The sequence below is a fragment of the Salarias fasciatus genome, chromosome 5 (assembly GCF_902148845.1).
Source record: "Salarias fasciatus chromosome 5, fSalaFa1.1, whole genome shotgun sequence".
Lineage (NCBI taxonomy): Eukaryota > Metazoa > Chordata > Actinopteri > Blenniiformes > Blenniidae > Salarias > Salarias fasciatus.
This window is the reverse complement of record NC_043749.1, coordinates 10,350,187-10,373,217: the sequence shown is the minus strand read 5'-3', so window position 1 is coordinate 10,373,217 and position 23,031 is coordinate 10,350,187. Positions and strand designations below refer to the sequence as shown.

Here is a 23,031-nt window from a genome sequence, read left to right as displayed (position 1 = left end):
CTTACAGAGGTAGACATACCTCATGAGGATACATCATGCACTGAGTACTACAACAGAATTTAAAACATGGCTCAACCAATGGAAACTTACTAACCTCCCAAAAGTCAAATACAGGTTGTTTTTTTTTGCCAATGTTTTGGAAAACAGCGAGGAGCTTTTATTAAAAACGCGCCACAACCATTTTTATTAAAGGTAAGATACTAATGCTACGACTGATAAAAATAATAATAAAAATGTGAAGTCATGCTGCCTCCCTAAAGTATTGAACTCAAATACTGACTTTGCTCTCGTCATCCTTGAAACAGGATATAAAAGCTTAATGTCACTTAGAAGCTAAAAGAGTTTAGAGGCTTGTGCATTACATATTTATGAAGTCATTAGATCGTCCAATAGACTTTCACTAAAAAACACTCGCAGGAATCCAAAAACATCAGAGAGTCTTGGCAAGAGATGAAATTTTAAAGAGGAGCGGCCGCTCATGTGTGGAGGGAAAGATTAATGAACGTGCCAGGGATCACTTTCACAATGACAACAAACACAACGAAACAGAGTTTGTGAGTAAGTTCAGGCTTTCAGGTGAGACTACAGGTGTGTTCGGTGTATTTTAGGGGCTGTAAAGAACAATGTCTTCCTGCTGTGTGTCAAAACAATACTCTGACCAGTTGGCGTGAACGAGGAAGTGAGAGACCTTATTTGTGTATTTCCATACGTCTGTTCTGCAACGCCGAGCGGGCCTCAGGCTGCAGGGACGAGGCCAGACAGGGCTGCGTTTTAATTAAATGGCGTTCAGTCTCACGCTATCATCAGCCGAGCCGACGGTCGAGCTGAGAGCTGGTACACACCGAGCGGAAAATAGTCCTCCCATTGATTCACTCCAGTGTTCTTGTTTCTATCTGTCTGATACTCTTTGTCTCTTCCTTTTTGCACTCAGACACTCAGCTCTATTTCCTTTTTCACCACTGCTGGTTTTCTCTTGTATTTTCATGTCACCATCTTCCTCCTCTATATGTTCCTCTTCGCCTTTCATAATGAGTTCGGCTGAATTTTCTTGTTCGGTGTCCTCTTCTAATATGCATATTGGAAACTCAGTGAAGCATCCAGAGTACACGGCACTGAACTGAGGGCGCACTCAGGCCTCACGCCATCGTTTTTGCTCAGCCATTTATGTAGACAGCGGGTCACAGTGAAGAAAAGCCCCCCTATCGGTCACATTCTGAGAGGGATTAAGTTGTCTGTGGGTGAAAGGTACAGTATTATGGTGATTAGAGGATTGAAAACCGTATGAAAAATAGACAGACGGTAGAAAAATAGGAAAACTGAGCCTTGAAATTAAAGAGATACATGTTTCCGTTATGCTTCAGTAGCATTTTTTGGATGCATTTGAGGGAAAGATCACCTAACCCTAACACATGCTGACATCTACAGAGTCAGGATTACCCATCAACAATGCAACAATAAAACAATAAAGCACACGCTATGCTTTTCAAGATCAACTGAACACACAGGATTTGGCTCAACATGTTGGACAGAGCCATGAAACACCATCCAAACATTAGGCGGTGGCAGATCTCTCATCAGGTGAAGAAAGCCCAGCAGAGACATTATTTCCCAGAAAGCTGAGGCATGTTTGCACCTCCTTCCCCTACTGATTAATTTCTATAGACCTTCAGATGTGCAGAAAGCCTCCTGGGATTCTGCTGCACTGTGTGGTTATTCAGCTGCACGGTGGAGAACAGAGACGACCTGAAGCCACTGAGGGGGAAGAGACGACTGCCCCCACTTTACAACTACAAAAGAAGAGCAGTGGTAGTTTTAAGGAGCTCATTTACCACGAACATCACCTGCCGACCTCCATCCATCCATACTGCGATTTCACAAATTGAAACATTTTCTTGGTGAAGTCAGGAAGTATCTTTTTCACAAATATTAGAAATACATGAATATTCAGCAAAGATGATGTTGGTTGTAAGGTTGTTGGTTGATTAAGGGAATACAAACTGATCAAAAAGAAGTCGTTTTTGCACTCACAGACTATTAACTCATTTTCTGTTAACTTACAAAAGATAACAATGTCATTAAACGGTTGCATTCTTGACCACAAAATAATCAAAGCCTCTGTTTGTTTGAGCATCTCTTGGTCAAAAGGATGTTCCTTTTGTCCACAAACGCTCCCCAACATCTCATTTTGCCCTTTTGAGCTTTAATCCCTCTCAATCCACTTTATGTGAGGAGTCTGTTTGACGAGGCTTTGCTAACAGATGTTTGCCCGCTAATATGTGTTTGGCAGGGGAGATTATTATGGCTTACTCACTCGACAATTGCTCAGCTCCTCTGCCGACAGGATGATAGTGCCACATTTCTTCCCCGGGATCCCTCTGTGGGAGGAACGAGAGAAAACAATAAAAGCTTAGAAAGAAATTAAAAGAAAACACATCTTGTGCTTTGCCCACTATCGACTCGTGATGCCTCAGCGATGGCTACTGCGTGGAATTTTCAGCTGCGAGAAGTTTCCAGCTGCGGGTAAATTCTGACGGCTGCCGGCGCTGCTGGTCGTTCACGTTTCCACACACGTCTCCTCCGTGCTCATTGTTTTCAATGATTGTAGAAAACAGAAGCCTATCCGACCGTAACCGTGAGCCACAAAGGTTTGCCCCAGTTTCACCGCCGAATCTATATTCACGCATGATTATGAAGTGGATACATGCGCTCAGATTTCATTGAGCCCCATCAGTCTGCTCATCCTTTCAGCGCGGCTCCCACAGAGAGACTCAACGCTTTGATTTCAATTTTCTCCAGTCCTCATAATCGCAGCCTCGACTTTAAGTTGCGGCAGGAAATCAGTCTTATGAACCCGAGGTCTGTTTATAGGACGAGAGGGAAAGATAGAAGTTAGAAGTAAGATGATTTAACCTAATTTTAACCTCACTTTATGAGTTAATATCGCAATAGATTATTTTTGGGTGTGTGCGAAGGTTGAAGGACCCACGGATGGAAAATTAAATCATTCTTCGTGAAACGAATGCTGTAAAAACAGGATAGAGCAGTTAACTCAAAACAGCTCGATTCAAATGGAGCCGAAACACACGGAAGGACAAAAGCAGCTCACAGGGACATTAACTAATTTCAGCTCACAAAAGAACAAAAGCACACACTTCCTGAATCTGGTACACAAAGCAAAATAAAATAAAACAAAAATGAAAATCACTGGTCAGTTATGATTTATGATAGCAATCTGTATTTTTGGGGATCTCACTTCACTGAATCTGGGGCTCAATTTCTACATACATGTCATTTTTTTTCTCCAAGCTCTCGATATTTCTGTATAAAAGCAGATGATAAAGGCTGAAGAGTCTCTAAAGGCTGAAATGACAGTGCTGTATCTTTAGATCTTGGCCGCCGCTGCTTTACAGTAGTTTTATCTGATGCAGATTGAGGTTATGTGCTTATCACATGCGGTTAATCCGTTCTGATTAAATCTGAGTTTCAGAGGAAGAAAAGGAACGGCGAGATATGCAAAAATCAGAATCCAAATCAAAAGCTCGCCCTGCTTTGTGTCGCTTATTACACTTGACTCTGAGCTGAGTGCAGAGAAGGAATGGCCTTTATCTTTGAAGCCTTACCAATATTTTTTATTTATTTTGAATCTTTTTAGGATTTCATGTGCAGCTCTCCTGTTTGGTCGTTTCCCTCACTGTTCTACTGCACCATGTGAAATATATTTATCTTTACAGTACGTCACCGTGCACAGTGTCACTCAACTGAGACTAAATCTTTTTATACATTTAATCTGCTGGAGGTGTCAGGAGGGATTGAGTTGTAATGCCCAGGAAATGGAATTTGAAGGATTGAAAATGAGAAATGACTTCAACAGGAGCTTCATATTTTTTTTTTCAAAGTAACAAAACAATTTATTTGCACTATTTACTGATAACAAGCAGTTTTCTCACTATCGGAAGGAATGCGTTTCTGTTTCTGGGCAATAATTTCCATAAAGAATGCTCAGAGCATTCCAGATGAAGTTGCATCAGAAGCCTGTTGAACAATCCAGCAATGCATCAGCAAATCGTCTTACTCATTTACACTTGCTGCCATGAGGTCTTTCCCTTTGTTCTCACGATGGAACACATTTTTTTTTCCCCCAAGAGCAGAAATGTTTGCATGTGTTTGCTTCAACACTTCCTTGTATGCGGAGAAAGTTGTCAACACTTCGGTGTCACGCTGACCTTTTTATTCTAACCTCGAAAGGCTGCACGCTTTATCAAAAGAGACTTTATAATTCCTCTCACTCTCCTTTCTTCTGTCTGCTGCACTGAATCACAAAGGTTCCTTTTCTCAAGAAGTCACGGAATAATCTTGGTCTAGCAAACAACGAACAGTCTGTGTTCACATCGTGCTGACGGACGTCTGGAATTCGCTGGTCCTGCGTTTTGACACACTGCCGCCAAAGTTTTCTCAACACCAGCAGTAGTTTTACTTGTGCTGGACTGTAGTTATGATAGATGTTATTTTTAACTGTAATTGTTGATGCTTCAAAGAGTCTGTATGTCTTCCTCTGACAAGACAAATTGGTGAAGATCATGGTGGACGTGGTCCCTTAAAAATACAGCTGGACCTCTTTTCTATTGGCTCAACATAAATCTCTCTTTGGGGGGTTAGTGGGCTGTGAATGATGTGCGCCGCCGGCCTCGCCACCCGCTGCAGGTCTCTTTATTCTGCTTTGTGCAGCTGGAGAACCACGCGGTGCAGCAGTGGGTCGGGAGGCTGGCTGTGGAGAACCGATTAATCGGCAGGAGACGCACCGGCTTCCCGAGGACGTTCATTGTCCGCTGCTTCCTGTTCTGCGTCAGACACACCAGTCCCTTTCCCTTTCCACATGAAATTTGTTTTTCTGTTACCGTATAAATCAGTGGGTATAACACATCACTTTTACTGATTAAAAAAGTATTCACTGAGTATTTGGGGTTTTCAGTCGGGCGGTGCTTTCAGTATTTGTAAGTTTAGGCGACCCAGTGAACTTGACACATCCACTTTTAAGAGACGTTATTTACCAAGATACAAACTTTCGGCAGCAAGAACTCTTTAACAAAATGTTATAAACACACAGACGAGGCTTCTGTACATTCAGAGTGAGGTGGACAATATGCTACAAACTCATCTTTAATAAATGTGTCTGTCTTTTGTGTAGCAGAAATAACAGTGATCTCGATGTGCCGCTGGTAGAGCAGGGACCGTCTGCAAATTACAAGACCGCCGAGACAGTGAAGACAAGGCCTACAAAAATATCTAATAAGGTCACTGGCATTCACTGCAGTTGCACCAAAATCACTGCAGCCTTCAGTTGTCGCCTGCTGATCAGACTACAACACATGCTTTCATATTCAAAAAAAGGCTTTTTTACAGTTTGAATGAATCTTTGTGAGTAATACCATTCAATAACTTCACTCTAATGTTTTGCAGATCAACAAATCATTATCCAGCTATCCAGAGAGTCCTGCTGATCACACAACAGCTATTACTCTGATAAAAAAACAAAAAACAAACATGATTTATATTAATAATAAAGTTCAGTAATCTGTCTGCACTGGTGCAGCGGGTCTTGTGATTTGCAGACGGTCCCTGCACACCACTGTTTCTGCACGAAGAGTTATGGTGCCAACTTTACCGAATTAATCAAGCTGAACGCACAAAATAATAACTCGTTTGCACAAGGAAAAACAAATCACCTTCTGGGACTTTAAAGGCTCTGTAGATTCCTTCCATTTTGTCATTTTCTGATTCGTAGCTAATTAATTTTTTTCTCAACAATATTGTTCCGTCATTTCAGGAGCAAAATCTGTAAATTACAAATTCAAATATAATGAAAATATTTTTAAAATACCCTTAATTGCTATATTTTCCATCAAAGAAGACAATGTGTTTCATTATGACACTCAGTGAAGCAGGAGAGGTGTGAATGTTTTCTCCTGAGTAGAATTGCGTGAACTCAAAAAGTACTTAGACCCAACATGCGAAAGTGTTGAGACTGGATTGAGTGCTGTCTCGCTGTGTGTGAGTGTGTGTGTGTGTGTGTTTTAAGACATAGATGGAGACCTTCGAGCCACACTAAAAGTCTTGTATCGATCTTGAAGGGAGGGAAACCATTCTGGTCACACGGGTGAGTGAAGGAGGAAACTGTTTCTTTCCCTCTCTCGCTATTTATCGCTTGTAAACTCACACACATCTCCTCACACTCACTCTCAGTCACTTGGCACCCTCTCAGGCATTTGGCTCAAAAACACTGCTTTTCAAAGACAAACGACTCCATATATATACATCCATCCCCACTCATTTCTTCATCTCCTGCAACTGAATCAATTCCCTGTCTCAGAGAGAAACCCATTATCGTAGGGCCCCTGAAAAGCTAAAATAACCAGACAAAGGAGTTTAGGTTGTGCTGGAAGAAGTGTGCTGTGCTGACAAGCTGTGGCTGCTCAATAGCGGCAAAGTAAATCCAGCGGAGCCACAGGAGCGAGCTTTTAATCATAAGCCTGGGCTTCCTGGTCACTGACGGTCTGGAAAAGGCTTGCTGATGCTTTGTGCAGGTGGCATGTGGAGAATAACTATTAAAAACAAGGATTTTATTTACAGAATTTGTGTTTATTGGAAAGTTTTGGGGTGCTTATTTTTTTCATATTTGACATTTATACTTTCAGAATATAGCGATTCAATATGTAAAAATCAATAACAGAACAAATAGAGTAACAGATAAACTCCAATAATCTGGAAAATTAAAAGAATTGAATATGTCACTTTTACATAACTACAGTTTTCCTTTATATTGGTGCAAATCTGATAAGATGTTTATGACAGAACAAGAAAAACACTTGCGATTGCACACAAGTTTACTTGTCTCATTCATACAACACCTTTTGCTTTCACGTCCGTGATAGCACACAGACAATCATGATCGCATTTTTATACTACAAAAAGAAAGATAAATCAGTCGAGGTCAAACTGTAAAACTAAGTGTGTCTAACATCTTACATTTGAATGTGTTTCGAGAAAGACCTTGGAAGCAATGGCAGAAAAACTATGGATTGGAAACTCATTTGCACTTTGGTGTTGGTTTGCAACAGCAGTAAGAGAAAAGAAACACTTCAGACTTGATTTATAATTTGTCTCGGTTACAGCAGAGAGCCCCCCCGAGGAAACCACCAAGGATCCTGCTCCCTCATATTACTGAAACAGTAATCTCATAAATGTGTCAGGCTGGCAGTGAGTTTTATTCTTTGGACCGCACCTGGGCAAATTAGAAAGCTCTTAGTGCAATAAACCTGAGAAGCCTGAAAAGAAAGAACTTCTGAATCTGTTTGTTACAAACACTGAAGAGTGAAAGCAGCAGTGAATTCATCATGTCACCTGTGCTTCAAAAGATGGACGAGTGCAGGTTTTAACCAGTGATGACAAAAAAAAAAGGAGCTTTTGCACAGTAAGACAAATACTAATTATAACTCTTGGACTCAGAGAAAAACCACGCGCACACAGACTCTTCTTCACAGACAGAGTGAGAATCTTTAATTACAGAAATCTTCAGCTTCAGGGAGTGAAGAACTCCAGATAACTAACAAACCTGCTGTGAGTAGCACAGCTAAATTAATTTTGCCGAGGGGGACAGTGAAGGAAAGAAGACGAACAATGGGGAAGTGAAAGGGTGGAACAAATGGACAAGCTGCTGTCTCTTTTCTTTGTAGATTACAGCGCGTGTTTCCACTGAGTGCTGTCAACTCGCTGTGCTACAACAAAACGCAAAATGCTTTGATAGATGCTTCAGAACACGCACAGGCATGTTTGTCACATGAAACATGTATTGCCTTACATGCTTTTTTTATGTTTTATTGCCAAACACTGAAAGGTGTTGAGTCAAAAAGCATCAATAAGGAATATTAAGGTAATGTCTGACAGGAAAAGAGCTCCACAAGACCAACCGTGTGAGTATTAACTCGACAGTGTTGGAGAAAAATGCTAAATTTATACACTGATATTAGTTTTTACTAAAAGTGTATCTGTGACATTTTGATAATAGTCGGGTGGCCAAACCTCTTCTTGCCCTTGTGACTGGCTCTATTACACACAGATATAGCCCCAGACAATATAATATCCCACAAATAAACCGAGCAGCATCACATCCGATCGACCCACAAAAAGTCAAAGTCGGTGTTGCTTTTTGGAGAAACTGAAGAAAAAAAAACTCATATTCATCAGTTAAAGTGTAGGCTATTGTTTTATTTACATTATTACTGTGCAAAAAAACAGGAGCAAATATACCATTTGAGCTGGATTATTAAAACACAGGGATTATTTAATTTGACTTTTGTGCCACATTGTCAAATACTGAGATTTTGGGCATAACCTCTATTAAGATGAATTACTTTATTTAATCAGGGAGATGCTGTATCTGTACCGTTTCATCACACAGTTGAATTTTCCTTCCATACAAAGGACTATATTAACGGTAAATGCATCTTTGATTAAACTTTACCATTATCAGAATTTTTTAAACGGTATAATTGTCATATTTTAAGCTTCTCAGGTTCATGCAGTAAAATTCTAAAGTTTAACGCTGTGAGCTGTAACTTTTTCTGACCAAACAAGGGTGGAAGCACAAAGGCATTAAAGCAGCTCGAAGCCCGATCGCTTGTGTCAAGGAACAAGAGCCATCGTACATAATCAGGCTTCTTGAGAGCGGGATCGTCCTGGAGGCCTTCCAGAAGAGCACTCTGCCAAAAAGTCGCTCCGCATTGATTCTCTCGGAGCGGCGGCTCGACTGAGAGGCAGCAAAATTCACCGGTTATCAGCGGAGAAAAGTGAGAGGTTTGAACAGGAGGAGAAGGGCGGAAGGTTAAAGAAGGAGAAGACGCCTTTAAAGGGCAGATCAAGCCCTGTCTCCATTAGGTGCTTCGCTCTGGCAAAAGTTGCAAATGTAATTCTGAATCTATCAGATTTTCATATCAAAAAGCCTTTCAGCAGCTTATTCTGTGACGTTACAGGAACATAAAAGTGAGGTTTTTTTTTTTTTTTTTAAAGGCAGAACCTGACATTGAATACTTGTGAAAAAGGTTTCCCACCCAGAAAATCTGATTTTCATTTGGTTTTTCAAAAAAACACACAAAAAAAAATGCAAATTGAAAAAATAAAGCAAGTGCAATCATTTCTAACTAAAGAATTAATTACTTTCATTCATGCATTATCATTATATTCGACCACCAACAGACACACAAATGCAATTAAAATAATTAGTTTAATTAAAATACAAAAAAAAAACATTCCAGGAACGAATTGTAATTTTCAAAGTTGTAATTAGACTACACATCTGTTGTCGTGCTCAGACTAGAGACAGTAAATAATAATTTTAGTATAATAATTGGCTACAGCGATGTGTTACTTCAATTAAAGGTGTTTTGTTTTTTGCTTTTGCAAAAGAAAAATAACTAATTCAAAATGCAATTCTTGAAAAGAATGGCAAATGATTCATCTTGTCTTAATAATTACCGCATATCTGTATCATCATAGTGTGGCCTGGTGACAATGTCCAAAGTTTCATAAAATAGAGCAAAACTGGGATGTAAGACATACAGCTGGCAGACCAAAACAGTCTGGAGGTGATCTTGCAAAATGTAAAAATGATAAAGACAGCTAGTCTTGAAACATTAACAATAACAAAAATGAAACAGACATCCTTGAAGTGTTTCAAAAGAGTTTTCTCTACAGTCAAATATGTATTGATACTGAATGTTTACTTTGTAGATGTCAAGATTTTCAGGTTTTTAAAATATGAATTGAATTAAGTTTTATTTTTTTATATTTCTTTGCACTAAAAAACAAAGGAAAACATTCAGAGTTGTGGTTGTTTATGATTATTTATAGATCATTGTATGTAATCTAAAAATAATCATACTGATCCAGCCCGCTTTAGGTCAGAACTGGAATGAGTTTAACACCACTGGAATAGCAGCTGGATGAATGGATGTCTGCAAACATTGTCTTTTGAAGCTAGTAAACCGTACTTTCAATACTCTGAATATGTCTCAGGCCAAACATCTTACTGCCCACAGCATGTGAAACACAAAATATGTTCAGTTTTGGATCAAATTTCTTTGCTTCATTTTAATTTCTATAACGTAGTTTAACAAACACTGAAAATCTTTGAAGCTCTGCAGTAACTATTACCAGAAAGCAAATTAATTTCAAACTATTAGCACATCTTGAGATGTAATTTAACATACGCTCAAACACATTTTGATCCACACAAATCATTTTATATCCTAAAACCAATCAGTTAAATGAAGCCCACGTGGAGACAGCGTGGTTCTTCTGGATCTCATCAGCAGCAGCAGGTTTCTTTTTATTACATGGACGGCTGTCATCACCTCCAGCTGATGGCTTAGTAAAGACCGTCAGACTTTTAATTAACTTTCAGAAGAAATATCATGCTTATTAACGAGTCCAGAACAACTGCTAGGTGAAGGAGGAAAGGTGGCTCATTTGTGTGATTATGTTACTGTGGTCCACCGTTAATGACCCCGCCCAACGGAGAGTCAACATTTCCTCCTATTTAAGAGGTGAAAATGTTCTTATTCTCACAGTGAATTTACCTCTTACAACGGAGTCATTTGCTCTAATTGCCTCCGAGTGACGAGAGGCAGGTCTCTGCGATAGAAAAAGATTAAACTGATCAGACTGCCTCCAACCTCACACACACAAACATCGGCTACCTGATGCCAAATCCTCTCTGTAAAGAAAGGTGATCAGTGGAGTATTTGCTAACACAACCTCCCAGAAACATTAAGGGCTACACAGTGCATGCAGTCGGCATCGCAGCTCCACATTTGTCAGGGTAATGGCTTTCAATTGCACTTTTGTCTGGGTTTTTACTCACCAAATGGAATCTGCACCTTTTGTCTAAAATGGTATTTAGCCTCCTGCTGACTTTTACTGATCGTCATGCCTTAAACTGAACACTGAGCCGAGGCGTCTTCAGGAAGTCTACTGGAGTTCTAGCAAACACAAAGGTGAATGGAATAACAGAAAGAGAGGCTTTAAATGGTAATGAAGATTGTATGCAATTGTTTGGACAATAATATCTGCTGGGTATAGTTCTGTTTAATGGGCAGTTATGATTTCTGGCTTTTAGGTGATCTCATAACAGAAACACAGATGGTGTTTGAATTTTATTTTGCGGTCATTGTAACACAGCTGGAGAAAAGGCAGAGTGCAGCAGTCCAACTCAGGACAAACCTGATTTAAAGACCCAGATGTCAATGTATGTATTCAGACTGTCCAAAGAAATGAACGATAGTACTCAAAGAAAACCCACGCATATACAAGAACAAGGTACAGTCAGAAAAATCCCCAAGCTCAACCCATATTCAGAGGGCTGAGCGTCCCGATTTCAGGAAGTATAGAAATCTGAGTGTGCGCACAGTTCATAACTTCATCAACTGCGGTATCTCAAGGCGCTCTGGTTATGCGTCTCAGCTTTACAGTCAAACTGGACGAGGCTACAGTATGGTTGACTCCACGCAGCTTTTATCATCAGATCATTCAGGTTCACACGCAGGGCTGAGCCCTGTCAGGTCCGATTCTCTTCCCAGAGTCAGTCAAGGCACAGCTGTGGACAGCTTTACCTCGCGGATGACAGAGAAGTCACGCTGTGCAGCTTGAACTTGTTCATAGCCTCAGAAGATGATTTTAAATTCCAGCGCTGAGCTCGCGACTTGGAAAAATACAAAAAGTGCCACAGTAGTTCGGGGTGTTAGGGGTAAAAAGAAAAAAAAAATGCAGAAAAAAGAGAAAACTTTTATTTGATGTGATGTTACATCTATAAAACATGGGAGGACTTTTGGCTCTATTGAAGTTTTGAGACACATAGAAAGAATGTGGACTGAGGGATCAAATTTAAAGAAACTTCGAAGGTAAATAAAGAACCCAATCCCAAAAGCAAGACGCAAGACGAAGGAAAAGAAAAACAGGGACAAGTACAAATTAAAACGACGCAGGTTTAGCCAAAGGAAATGTGTAAATTCTGTCCAGCAGCAGATGCAGACAGGTACAGTGTCAGTGTTTTTACCTACTGAGTTAGTTCAGTGTCTGTTCACGATACTGGAGGGCAGCTGTGATCACCACTTCATTCCAGTCCCGTGTCCCTGGGAACTGCATTCATAATGGATGAATCCGCAACGCGCAATTTACGTCCAGTGCCAACGTTCAGATTCACTGCAGAAAGCACGAGCCCACCGAGGCAAAATGTCCCGCTGTGGAGCGTTAGGGGAGGGACAGACGGCCGCACGTTCAGCACAAGCAGGAGAGCAGACGAAGCGGCTGAACACGTCTTCTACATCTGAACAAGGACGCAAATATTTAAACTAAAAACAGTGTGACACTTAATAATGAAGTTACACCAATAAACTCTTATCAGTTACATTGTTGTAGACTTTTACAGTGGGTCAGAAAAGTTAAAGGCTTCATAGCGTTCATTTGATCCCTGGATGTCGGCTCTTCTTATCATTGTGAAGCAGAATTCATCAAGCGTTGGATTGTTCACCCACTGATAGGGAACGTGAGCTGGGTTTAAACCGCTGTGAGTCAGGTTAGTTTTACTCTAATGATGAGTTGTTGCAGTAATCCTGAACTGGTCTGAGCTGCATGGTTTAAAAACTGGCTGAGATTGAACCTAAATCTCCTGCTGCAAATACTGCAGCCTTAACTTTTCCTATAGAGTCGCCACTATTGACTCTTTTAATTGAAAGTACACCAGGGATGTCAGGCTATTTTCTGTCCAGTAACCCATTCACCCCTCAGTCGTACTAGACGAAAAAACCTTTAAATGATGACAGCGCTGCATCGAGGTGCATCCTAACGAATTCAAAGTGCAACTCAAGTCATTTTCTTAAGATTTATGTCATCAACAACCTAAAACTTGCAAAATGTTCACAATTTTCAGATGAACTAGTTATTTAGATCTTGCTTGCTGGACAGAGTACTCATAGACGACAGAAGCATCGTCTGTTGACATAACTTCTTGTTTTCAGGTAAACCACGTTCCCTGTAGGAAAACTGAGCGCTCTGCTCCATCTCCTACACACAAGCACTCCAAATAGCCCATTTACTATCACACATAATCCCACATAAAGCTAAGTAGCAGCCCAAAAATCTGCCATTCACCTTCCCAGAGATTTTTCTCTTGCCTGGTGAAAAGAGATACAAAGGATTACCAGGTTTCAGGGAGGATTTCTTTACAAATTCCTCTGACAGATTTCAACATGGGAAGCCAAATATGTCTGTCTGACAAAGGAGCATCACACTTGTTCAAAGGCGATACTCTGGATTACAGAGTTTCAATTATCATTCCTCTGCAACTGTATTATTCAGGTGGCAAAACTGAGCACACCCCGATGCATTTGGGGAGAGATGTTTTCCTCAGGAGCGGCTCTGTAACCTTTAAAAGGGGAACATGAGCACAACCATCCAAACATACAACAGTGTGCAGCGAGGCACAATCTCTCCAACACAATTACCGTCTCCGCTAACTCGCCGAAGGGAAAAGTGAAACACTATTTCATTGCTGTAAGGATACGGAGCCCCACCTGAGACATCCACCCCCTCAATTACCCGCTGCTGATTCTACAAAGCCTCAGCCATTCGAGACCTCATTTGACTTTATTACAATGGCCACCTGAGAGATGGTGCCATTAATCAAACAGAAGAGAGAAGGAGAAGTGAGCACCTATAGGAACCCGAAGAAATGAACAGAGGAGACCGGTGCAGGTTCTCTGTGTTCTACTTCTGTCTCAGATCGAGTGACCCCGCATCCATCACGCTTCAAATAAATCACAATACTACATAAAAAGGCAATGCTACCGCACATTATGTATCAAAGGAGAAGAGCTGCTGGTTTTCAGGAGCCTTGATCAGCCATGCTCACATTTAGAAACAAAGATGTTTGGTAATTAATGTCTGTGGCACTTGATTAATGTGTGTTATTATTCAATTTGTTGTTGATATTGCATCTCCATCAGCGTGACAGTGTTTTCATCTCCTGGAGCGGAATCTGTCACATCTGGAAATGTAATTTCAGAAGAAAGCCAAGATGAGACTGAAGAAAGGAATCTGCAGTCAAACCCGAACACATTCACGAGCGGTGGCAAATTTCATCCGATGTGGGTTTTTTTTTTTTTTTTCTGACATTTATCTCTTTCTTCTGTTTCGTTTATAGCCACAAACACAAAAGGTAAAAAGAGGAAAATAGCAGTTTCCCTTATTCTCCAGTTGAGGACAGATGACACCTTCAGGCAATTAGCATCGCAACAATGACACCCAGTCTGTGTGATGCTTCGTTTTTACTGATTCAGTTTGGATCAAAATCAATGTTTTTTTGTTTGTTTGTTCTTTTTTTTTTTTTAATACAGAAGCTGTCTCAAAGTATCTGAACAGACTGTGTTCAGTGCAAAAGTAGAGTTTTTCACTGGATTAGGATGCTGATTTCCATCCTGATGTTGGTCAGGTTTATGCGTCTGCAGGTCTGCGAACACTGTGACCTCAAAGAACAGCTGATCCCACGCAGCATTCCTGCATACGTTGATTCAGTGCTGGAAAGCTTCGTTTGTCAATTTGAGTGATCGCACCAATCGAGTCCACAATGACAGAAAAATGGTTTTATTGTTTTCCTAACAGATGGGTCGGCATGTGGAGCGCGAGCAACAGAAAGAGAGAGAGAGAGAGAGAGAGAGAGAGAGAGAGAGAGAGAGAGAGAGAGAGAGAGAGAGAGAGAGAGAGAGAGAGAAAGAGATGATCAATTGCTGCTTGCTGGAAGAGGAAATTGAGTTTTTGCTCTGCGATATTAGACACAAGGGTATCAATACGGAATGAGCTCTCATTCAAACAACAAACACCCTTTCCACAACAATGCAACGATGCAGAAAGAACTTGTTTACCTTTTAAAACATATCTCTTATGGGCCTGACCTGGTTATCTGACCTGACCTGGGGTCACTTTAATGAAGCAACAGCAAAGTGAGGACAGGGGTCTTACAGCGAAACAGTAAAAGTAGCTTCACCTTCTGTGATCAGCTGAGATTGGGAGAAGCCCCATAACACTGTAGATAAACTATCCATGGAATGGAATTGGGGTAATCTCTGTGAGGGAAGGAGCTCACCGCTAAACTACACTACGGCTAGGGATGGGTACCGAATTTCGGTAATTTTTTGGTACCGACCGAATTCCCACTGAAGTACTGAGTATCGATTCACGGGAAATCCGTCAGTACCACATTTCGGTACCTGAACGCACCTTTTTTTTTTTTATCCTGAACGCACCTTGACATTATGCATCGGCAAGAGCGGAGGACACGGGTGACGCGGTTATGTGGGTCCAAAATCTTCGAAGTATTTCGACTTGCAGACCGGGAGCAAATATATAATATACCGGGAGCCGTGACACACGGGCCGTGAGAGCGGGCGGGGTGGCCGCCGGCCGGAATAGACTCCACCGGCCTGGAACACACCGGCCGTTCGGGAAACCTCCCAATGGCCACCCCGCCCCTGTTCAGAGGTGTTCGCGGGAGGAACAAGCCGCTTCTGCGGCTTCTGTGATGATCGCTCCCGCTGCATGTCACTTCCTAAACAACGCTCTGCGCATGCGCGGCTCGAAACAAGCGCGCGCATCGAGGCGGCGACTCGACATGATACGTCATCACGCAACAGCGGTCCCACGTGGCTTTTGATTGGCATTATGACTGCCCAATTACGAGTTGGAACCTTACAATTCTGATTGGTTCTAAGGGTCCTCCAGTATACCTTTAAGTGTTTGTTTACTGTAGAGGTGCCTGGTGCTGCTAATGTGAAACATTTTATGCAGTTATTTATTTTGAAAGTTTTTTGTTACTGTACAGGCAGCAGGTGCAAATGTGAAACATTTCATACAGTTATTTATTTTGAGTCTATTTATTTTTATTATGTTATTTATTATTGTTATTTAAATTATTTACTTTATCCCCACACACATTTTTCTCAAGTTCTATGTTGGAGTTATTTCACTTGATGTTATTGAAGCATAAATGTTCAAAATTCCGAAGTTTAGACTATTTTTTTAAATATACAAAATAACTTTAATTACCAAATGCATACCCCCCCCTCCCCCCAAAAAAAGTATCGAAAACAGGTACCGAAAAATACCGGTATCGATTCGCAGGTACCGAGTATCGATATCGTATCGATTCAGATGTGAAGGGTACCCATCCCTAACTACGGCCCAAACAAGAATCTGATTAAAATGTAAACATTGCTTGATACCAACTGCCAGAACGCCAAACCATCAACATGGAAGCAATAGAAATGGTTTCATTTATCCCAGAGGGAAACATCATGGTAACATTAAAAAGCATTTCATTCACATGGTGACAGTTCATAGTTTGGCTTCAGCACCAAAACATCTTGGTTAGGTTTATCACAACATAACTTGGCCATAAATATGTACAAACTGCCATAGCATTAAAAAATAAACTGTCTTGAAAGTTTTGAATTATATTTTGAAAACTGGTGAATCCTCAATTTGCTCTCATTTAGACTTCAGCATAAGATTTGTTAAAGTAGATCCTGAAATTGTTCTTGACAGGCTGCAGTGTCGGCTTCGCTCACATGTGATGGCTTTGAAACAGGTTCATTCTTATTTGACTTTTTTTTTTCTTTCTATGAAAATGTGAGCATATCTGCCTCTGCAGTTTTTTTAAAGTGTGAAAAACATCCTACATATTCAACATTTTTTGAACTCTGTATTGTAGTAATGAGTAAGAGAATTTTTTTTTTCAATATTATAAAATATTTCAGTTGGACCTCCACATTTTACTGCTGTCTAAGTGAAAAGCTAATAGGGAATTGTTTTCATACTAGACTATCACTTGCATTTAAGAAAAAGAATTCTGGCTCAACAAACCCACAAAATCGTAAAAAAAAACCAAAAAAAAAACTCCATTAACATATTAAATTATAGTTCATTCTCAAATGAGAGATTAAGAAGGAGAACAAAGACTAGATGCCCACTCAGCTGTAAATCCCTGAGAGAAGAGAAGTTACCTCAACTGCCTTCCGACTCTGCTACTATAAATACCCAGTATTTTCCTAGTTTCCATGCCATAAACCCTCCATAGCCAGCCCCCACCCCCCCTCTCTCTCACACACACACATACACACACACAGATGTGTGTGTGTGTCATACATTAATAAGATAAGCACAAAAAACTCGAATTAATCATATGAGGTTTTGTAAAGGTGCCCCTGTCTTCAATCGGTGGCTGTTGGTATTAAAAATGCTGTCAGACGTCTTGTTTTCAATGTTTGGTCAATATATTTTTGTGAAGGAAGATGCTATCTCACAGTTTTTCAACATATTTTATCAGCATGAAATTAGGCATCACGTCTGTGTCAACGGCGAGACACAGATTTAGAAATCAGGTATTTATTGTATACTTACTGAGATAAACACACTGTGTTCCATTGTTATTAAGGTTACCTGTTTAAATGAGGTTACAATAAATTCGGCTCTGAAGTAAATTAATCCAACTCTGGGGCAAGAAAACAAATTACACCGAGCAACCAGACAGAAAAGTCTTTATTATCATTTGTTATCTCTCCTGATCGAATGATATGCATGGCTGTTTTAGTTTGATTATTAAGCCTCTGTTTATCATGAACAGCTTGTCTCATGAAACATAAACAATTACCCCAAAGTCTTTCAGGTTTCAAATTATGCCTTCTTTTCTAATTTCAAATATATATATTTTTTCAGGGAACTGCAGTAACATTAATGTGAAGATGACAGAGATAACAGTATTTTACTGTCTCTGCCCCTTTCTAATGCATTTAATGCATTTGTTATTTAAATGATGGCCATGAGCATTTTGTCAGTTATGTGAATTATAATTGCCTGACAAATTATGCTACATCCCACTCATATAAAATCACACTGAGAGGAGCGAGTGCTGCATTTCGCTGCTGCATACACATTAAAATAGAAACATCAGTTATATATAAAATCCGGAATGTTCTCAGGTGAGAAATAAGCTATAAATGTGAAGATTTATGACAGACCTATGAGAGCTTCAGGTATAACACTGGATAACTTATTTGCTTTATCCACCCACTTGTGAAAAGATTGTTTGGAGAGAAACTGTGTTGAATTTTTCATAACTTATTCGAGTACCATAACACTGACTTCCAGCCATTCTCTATAAACACTTTATTCAACTTGGGTCACCTTTTCATCACAGGATTATGATGGAGAGCCGGGATAATCTCTCTGTGAACCTCTGCATCTTTGTGCAAGCACAATCCTGTGAAGTTGCTGAGACAACTTCAACCTGAGCGTTCCTCTTATCCTCACACGGTGAGTTCAACCTCTTCAAAGGGTTGGGAATTGTTTTCAGTCTCAACAATCAATGAACGGTAGCATTTAAAAAAAATAAGTTTGTATTTAAGTTTGCTGCCAGGCATGTAAAAGCTCAACACTCAGCTGAGGGTTTGTCACTATGTGCATCTTCACCAACACGGCAGTGAGGCCTTCTCATTGGACAATATCAATCAGTTCATTACAAGGCCTGTTAACATTTATTCTCATCAGCTCGGAGCTGGCAACGCGCAGCCTGAGACACGAGCCTCTACAAAGCTCCGTTCAGACCGTTCGGCCCTTTGATGTTCCTGGAACAAGCTGGCGATGCTCCTGCAGGGCAGCACTCTCTCCGGCGAGCGCATTTCCACGGAGCTCAGCACCCCTGAACTATCCGTCTCACTTCACCTCGCCCCGCAGACACAGGCTGCCCGCGGCCTTACAGCCGTCACTTTTCATCACGGCATCAAAGACTTCTCTGTCAAGTGCAAAGCAGGAAGTGGAAAAGATCTCCCTCCCTCCTTCCTCCCTTCTTTTTCTTCTCTTCCTCGCTGGTTTGTTTGCACTTCAAAGATAAACCGAGCAATGACTAATTTATGAAACAATCAGCATGCACTGAAACGGCAACTTCATGAACAAATTTCTTGCTCCTGGACAACACAAGTAATATAATGTGTGACCTCTGACTCTGGCCTTCAGCCGAATCATTGTTGATGAAGCCTTATATACTGTAGCTGTCGTACAATAACAAAAAAACAAATGACAATTAAAAAAAGAAAGGAAAAAAAACCAGGCTCATCATTTATAGCAATGGGCACTCATTTTTTTTCCTAAATCCACTTCTGAATAACTGCCTTGAGCTCCATGACATTGTATTTATAGTTGTGCAGAAGCTGACTCTGCAATGTTGGAGCTCAAAGAGACTTCAAGGCCGGGGATTTCGGAGTGTGGGAGGATGAGCACCTCCTCAAAAAGCCAGCAGCACAACGCGCCCTGACAACTCCTCCAAATCTCATGCCAAACATCGTTTGTCTCACCCCAAGCAGTCATTTTTGTTTGAATACTGATATGTTTTTTTTTAATTATAAGATATCATTTTTATCGGCTGTTGGGAACCCTAGGCAATAAAACAGCTAACCCTCCTTGTGATAGTTGGAAATATCATGCTTTCTGACCAAGAAGAGGCATTCCTTTCACCCCTACAATCTCTTGGTGAGGCAAATTCATATTTCAGAATTATTCTTCCTCAAACTTAAACTGAGCTTAATGTGTCTAACTACGCTCCGGCGACATGCGTCTTAATTTATCACATATATATCTTCCTGACCTGGCTGTAAAGAGCCATCTGTAACCACTTTGCCTCCATGAAAGATGTGCTCCAGTCATATTTAATGCACACCTCCCAAAAGACATGAAGCAGCTGTAGTCTTACAGCAGAAATAAAGCACCAGCTTCCCATCAGGCCAGGTCTTAAAAAAAAAAAAAGAGACAGGGAGGAAGACGTTAGGTACTCATGTGGAAAAGAAGCCCTGTAGTAGTAATTACACTCCTAGCCATTACTCTTTCCTGACCACTCAAACCAAGCCCCTCAGGAAATAAGTCTTCTACCTTATATTTACTGTAAGATCTTTGTCTCGGAGGAAACCCACATCTGCAGTGCAGTTATTCCCAGCACGGGCATTACTCATGTGACAGTGAGCCAGACCACCGATGGAGGGTTCCCCAGAGAGGCGGTGAAGCACAGCCGATCCAGAGGAATGAAGTCAAATCCATGCAGGAGGACACAACACAACACAACACAACCTGCATGTGTCTGTGCAAGAGGGAGGGGAAATAAAAGATACATGGCACAGAGAGAGATAGGTGGGGAGGCTGTGTTCAGAGGCTATGAATAGCAGCCTCTCATAGCCTGAGATGAGGAGCATGGATACTAATGGATTTGTCTGCGATGAGCGTGTGCATGCGCATCTGTTCGCCGACACTAGAGAGACTTGATTTATCACTCTGTGTTAGAGAGGAGGAAAAAAAAATCAAGAGAGGGAGTCTATGACAGGTTTATCAGTCCACAAAACCAGACCTCCATTAGGATATTGTGCCAGAGGAGCAAGACACAGACGTGTGTGTGTGTGTGTGTGTGTCTGTCCTTGGACAATTTGGGGGATTAATCCTGAGCTCGGATGCTATCGCTGTAATTATTTGGCATTTCTCTTCTTTGAATGTTTTATTTACTCTGCTAACAGGAAGCCAGAGGAGTGCGAACATGCAGATTTCTGTTGTCCACACTGGAACATAAATGACACCTAAAAGGGAAGCCATTCGTCTCCAGCTCCTTATTGGTGTAGAAATCACCGTCGATGGACACGGCAGCAGACTCTCTGCTGAAAGAGATCGTAGTTTGACTTTTCCTTTATTGTTCTACGAAGCAACAAGCGACGCCTCAGCTTGGTCTACTGCACTTTCCATCAATGTCGCTAATATTGCAGAGCATTGCAGTATTGTAGAAACAGATCAGTAGGGTTTGTGTAGAATCTAAGAAATGTCAGAGCAGCCTGGATAACGGTGTTGAGGAACTGTTTCTGCTCGATGCACTTGACTGAACACAGGTTACGAGGCATGGAAAATAAACTACCAGGCGTTCACTGTGAACTATCCAACAGCTATACACACTAAAGATTAAATTCTCTTAAGCAAAACTAAATGTTCTTTTTTCTTTCAAGTCAAGTCAAAAATATGAGAGCCTTCCTCCAAAACTACCACCCAGAGAAGATTTCAACTGGAGCTCCTAAAGCTACATTTTTATTTTCTTCCGTGGCAGGCATTCATCTACATATGCATATCCCAGATAGGTAATGACGAGGCTCAGCGGAGCACAGCTCACTGGAAGCGTGGGTTAGGAATAGCTGGTAGCCATACCAACAGAGAGCGATGTGGTTTTATGACAGGAGAGGTGAGCGTGGAGCCGCAGAAAAAAAAAAAAAAAAAAGAACTATGTTGAAAAACAGGAAATGTAAAAAGAAAAGTAAGAAGGAAGAGAGTCGGTCAGAGAGACACCTGGCCTGCAGAGAGAATCAAACTGCTCAATTTATTCTGCTGGAGAAGCCAGGACAGATAAGCTGAATGGAAATCCTCCTCCCCAGCAGCCATCGCTCAGCTGCTCCTGAACAATCCACTGAAGTCCCGGCCGGCCGGCAGGGCCGCTCAGCAGCTCACAGGTACAGGAGGAGATTGAGATCAGCCTCTCGCAGGTGCCAGGATGTATTATTGCATCTGTATGAATAATGAAGCATGAAGAGTATTTTGCTGACATGACATCTAAAGAAAAAAAAAAAAAGCTTAAGAGCTCACAGCTTCCACTGCATCAGTGTGAACTAAACCTTGGAGTACAGAGTCTTCAGTGCTCCATGAGGCATAAATCAATTCTTTTTGAGCAGTGAGGAAACTTAATCGAATCCATTTTTTTTTCTGGTGAAAGTGGATCTTAGAAAGTTAAAATTAGCTCTGAGATGTTAAAGGGGCAGAGAGGAGATGGTCAAACCTTGACTGCGATGATGGCAAGTATTAGAGGTGTAAACACATTCAGTGAGGATCAGGCAGAAGCGGCGGCACAGTGCAAAAAATAAAACTCACTTCGTGTGCTGACCTAAAAAAAAGAAGTGTAGATATTGCCAGAACCAAGCTTATTTATCTACCATTTTAATATCAAAGGCTTTACTCTGATGCAGATCTTCTAACGCGTCTGACTAATAATGTGTTTGTGCTCGTGTGAATCTGCATTTCTCCTAATTTTGCTATTTGACAACATGAGATCAAGAGCACCTGCAACATGCAGCGACTCAGCGCTGGAGGAGAGACGCACAGTTTAATGTCCTCCTCTCTCAGCCTCCACGCCCATCGGCTGTGTGTGGCTCATCGGCAGGATTAATGTGTTGCACGGAGCACAACTGTATCAGCAGCTACTGTCTATTTAGAATGTGTTATTGTTCCACTTTGTGGTTCTCACTGTCTGTGTACAGTGAAAATTCCTAAAGTTTGACCAGTGTTTTGAAAACTTCAAATCCACCATAATGCATGCTTTGCTAAGGGCTTGTAGACCTGAATAATCTTCAAGAGTCTAAGCTCAGCCCTGATATCCAGCAACAACTTGAACATCAGCCGATGAAGAATAAAAGAGAACGTCTCCACTGTCTTCGGTGTTATCAGAAGATAAAAGCTACATTTCAACTTTTCAGTGTCATGTTTCAAACTACAGTCTAGCAAAGATTTAATCAAATACACACAAAAAAAAACTTTGACAAGCTGGAACAGAAAGATCGGGACAGAGTTTTAGAGTGTTAGCAGAGTCGGGCCACTTCCCAGCCTGGAGATGTTGGGGGTTCCAGCTCTGTCTTCATTCTGGCAGCAGCCGCTTACGACCCTGATCGACTCAAGTTCTTCACGTAAGAAAACAGAAGCTGATCTTATCAAATGCACACATTAAGGATCGAGTCTGAAAGACATGTGAAATATAAGACACATGACATGACACGTGTGTGTGTGTGTGTTTACACATACAACACATCGACTTAGCGCGATTGCCTTCATAAATATGGAATATTGAAGATATGCTAAATATTATGC

The 23,031-nt window shown here is 41.0% G+C and overlaps 1 protein-coding gene across 6 annotated transcripts in view; it reads right to left on the bottom strand.

The window, feature by feature from the left end:
* Positions 1 to 23,031, bottom strand: part of cpne5b (copine Vb) — a 133,087-nt gene that overhangs the window by 55,529 nt on the left and 54,527 nt on the right. For all 6 annotated transcript variants that reach the window (XR_003931458.1, XM_030091269.1, XM_030091270.1 and 3 more), the window contains one exon: positions 2,312 to 2,375. Coding sequence is in view for 5 of the 6 variants with exons in the window: in XM_030091269.1 (XP_029947129.1) it covers positions 2,312 to 2,375 (64 nt within the window). In the remaining variant the exon portion in view is untranslated. The remainder of the gene's footprint in view (positions 1 to 2,311; positions 2,376 to 23,031) is intronic.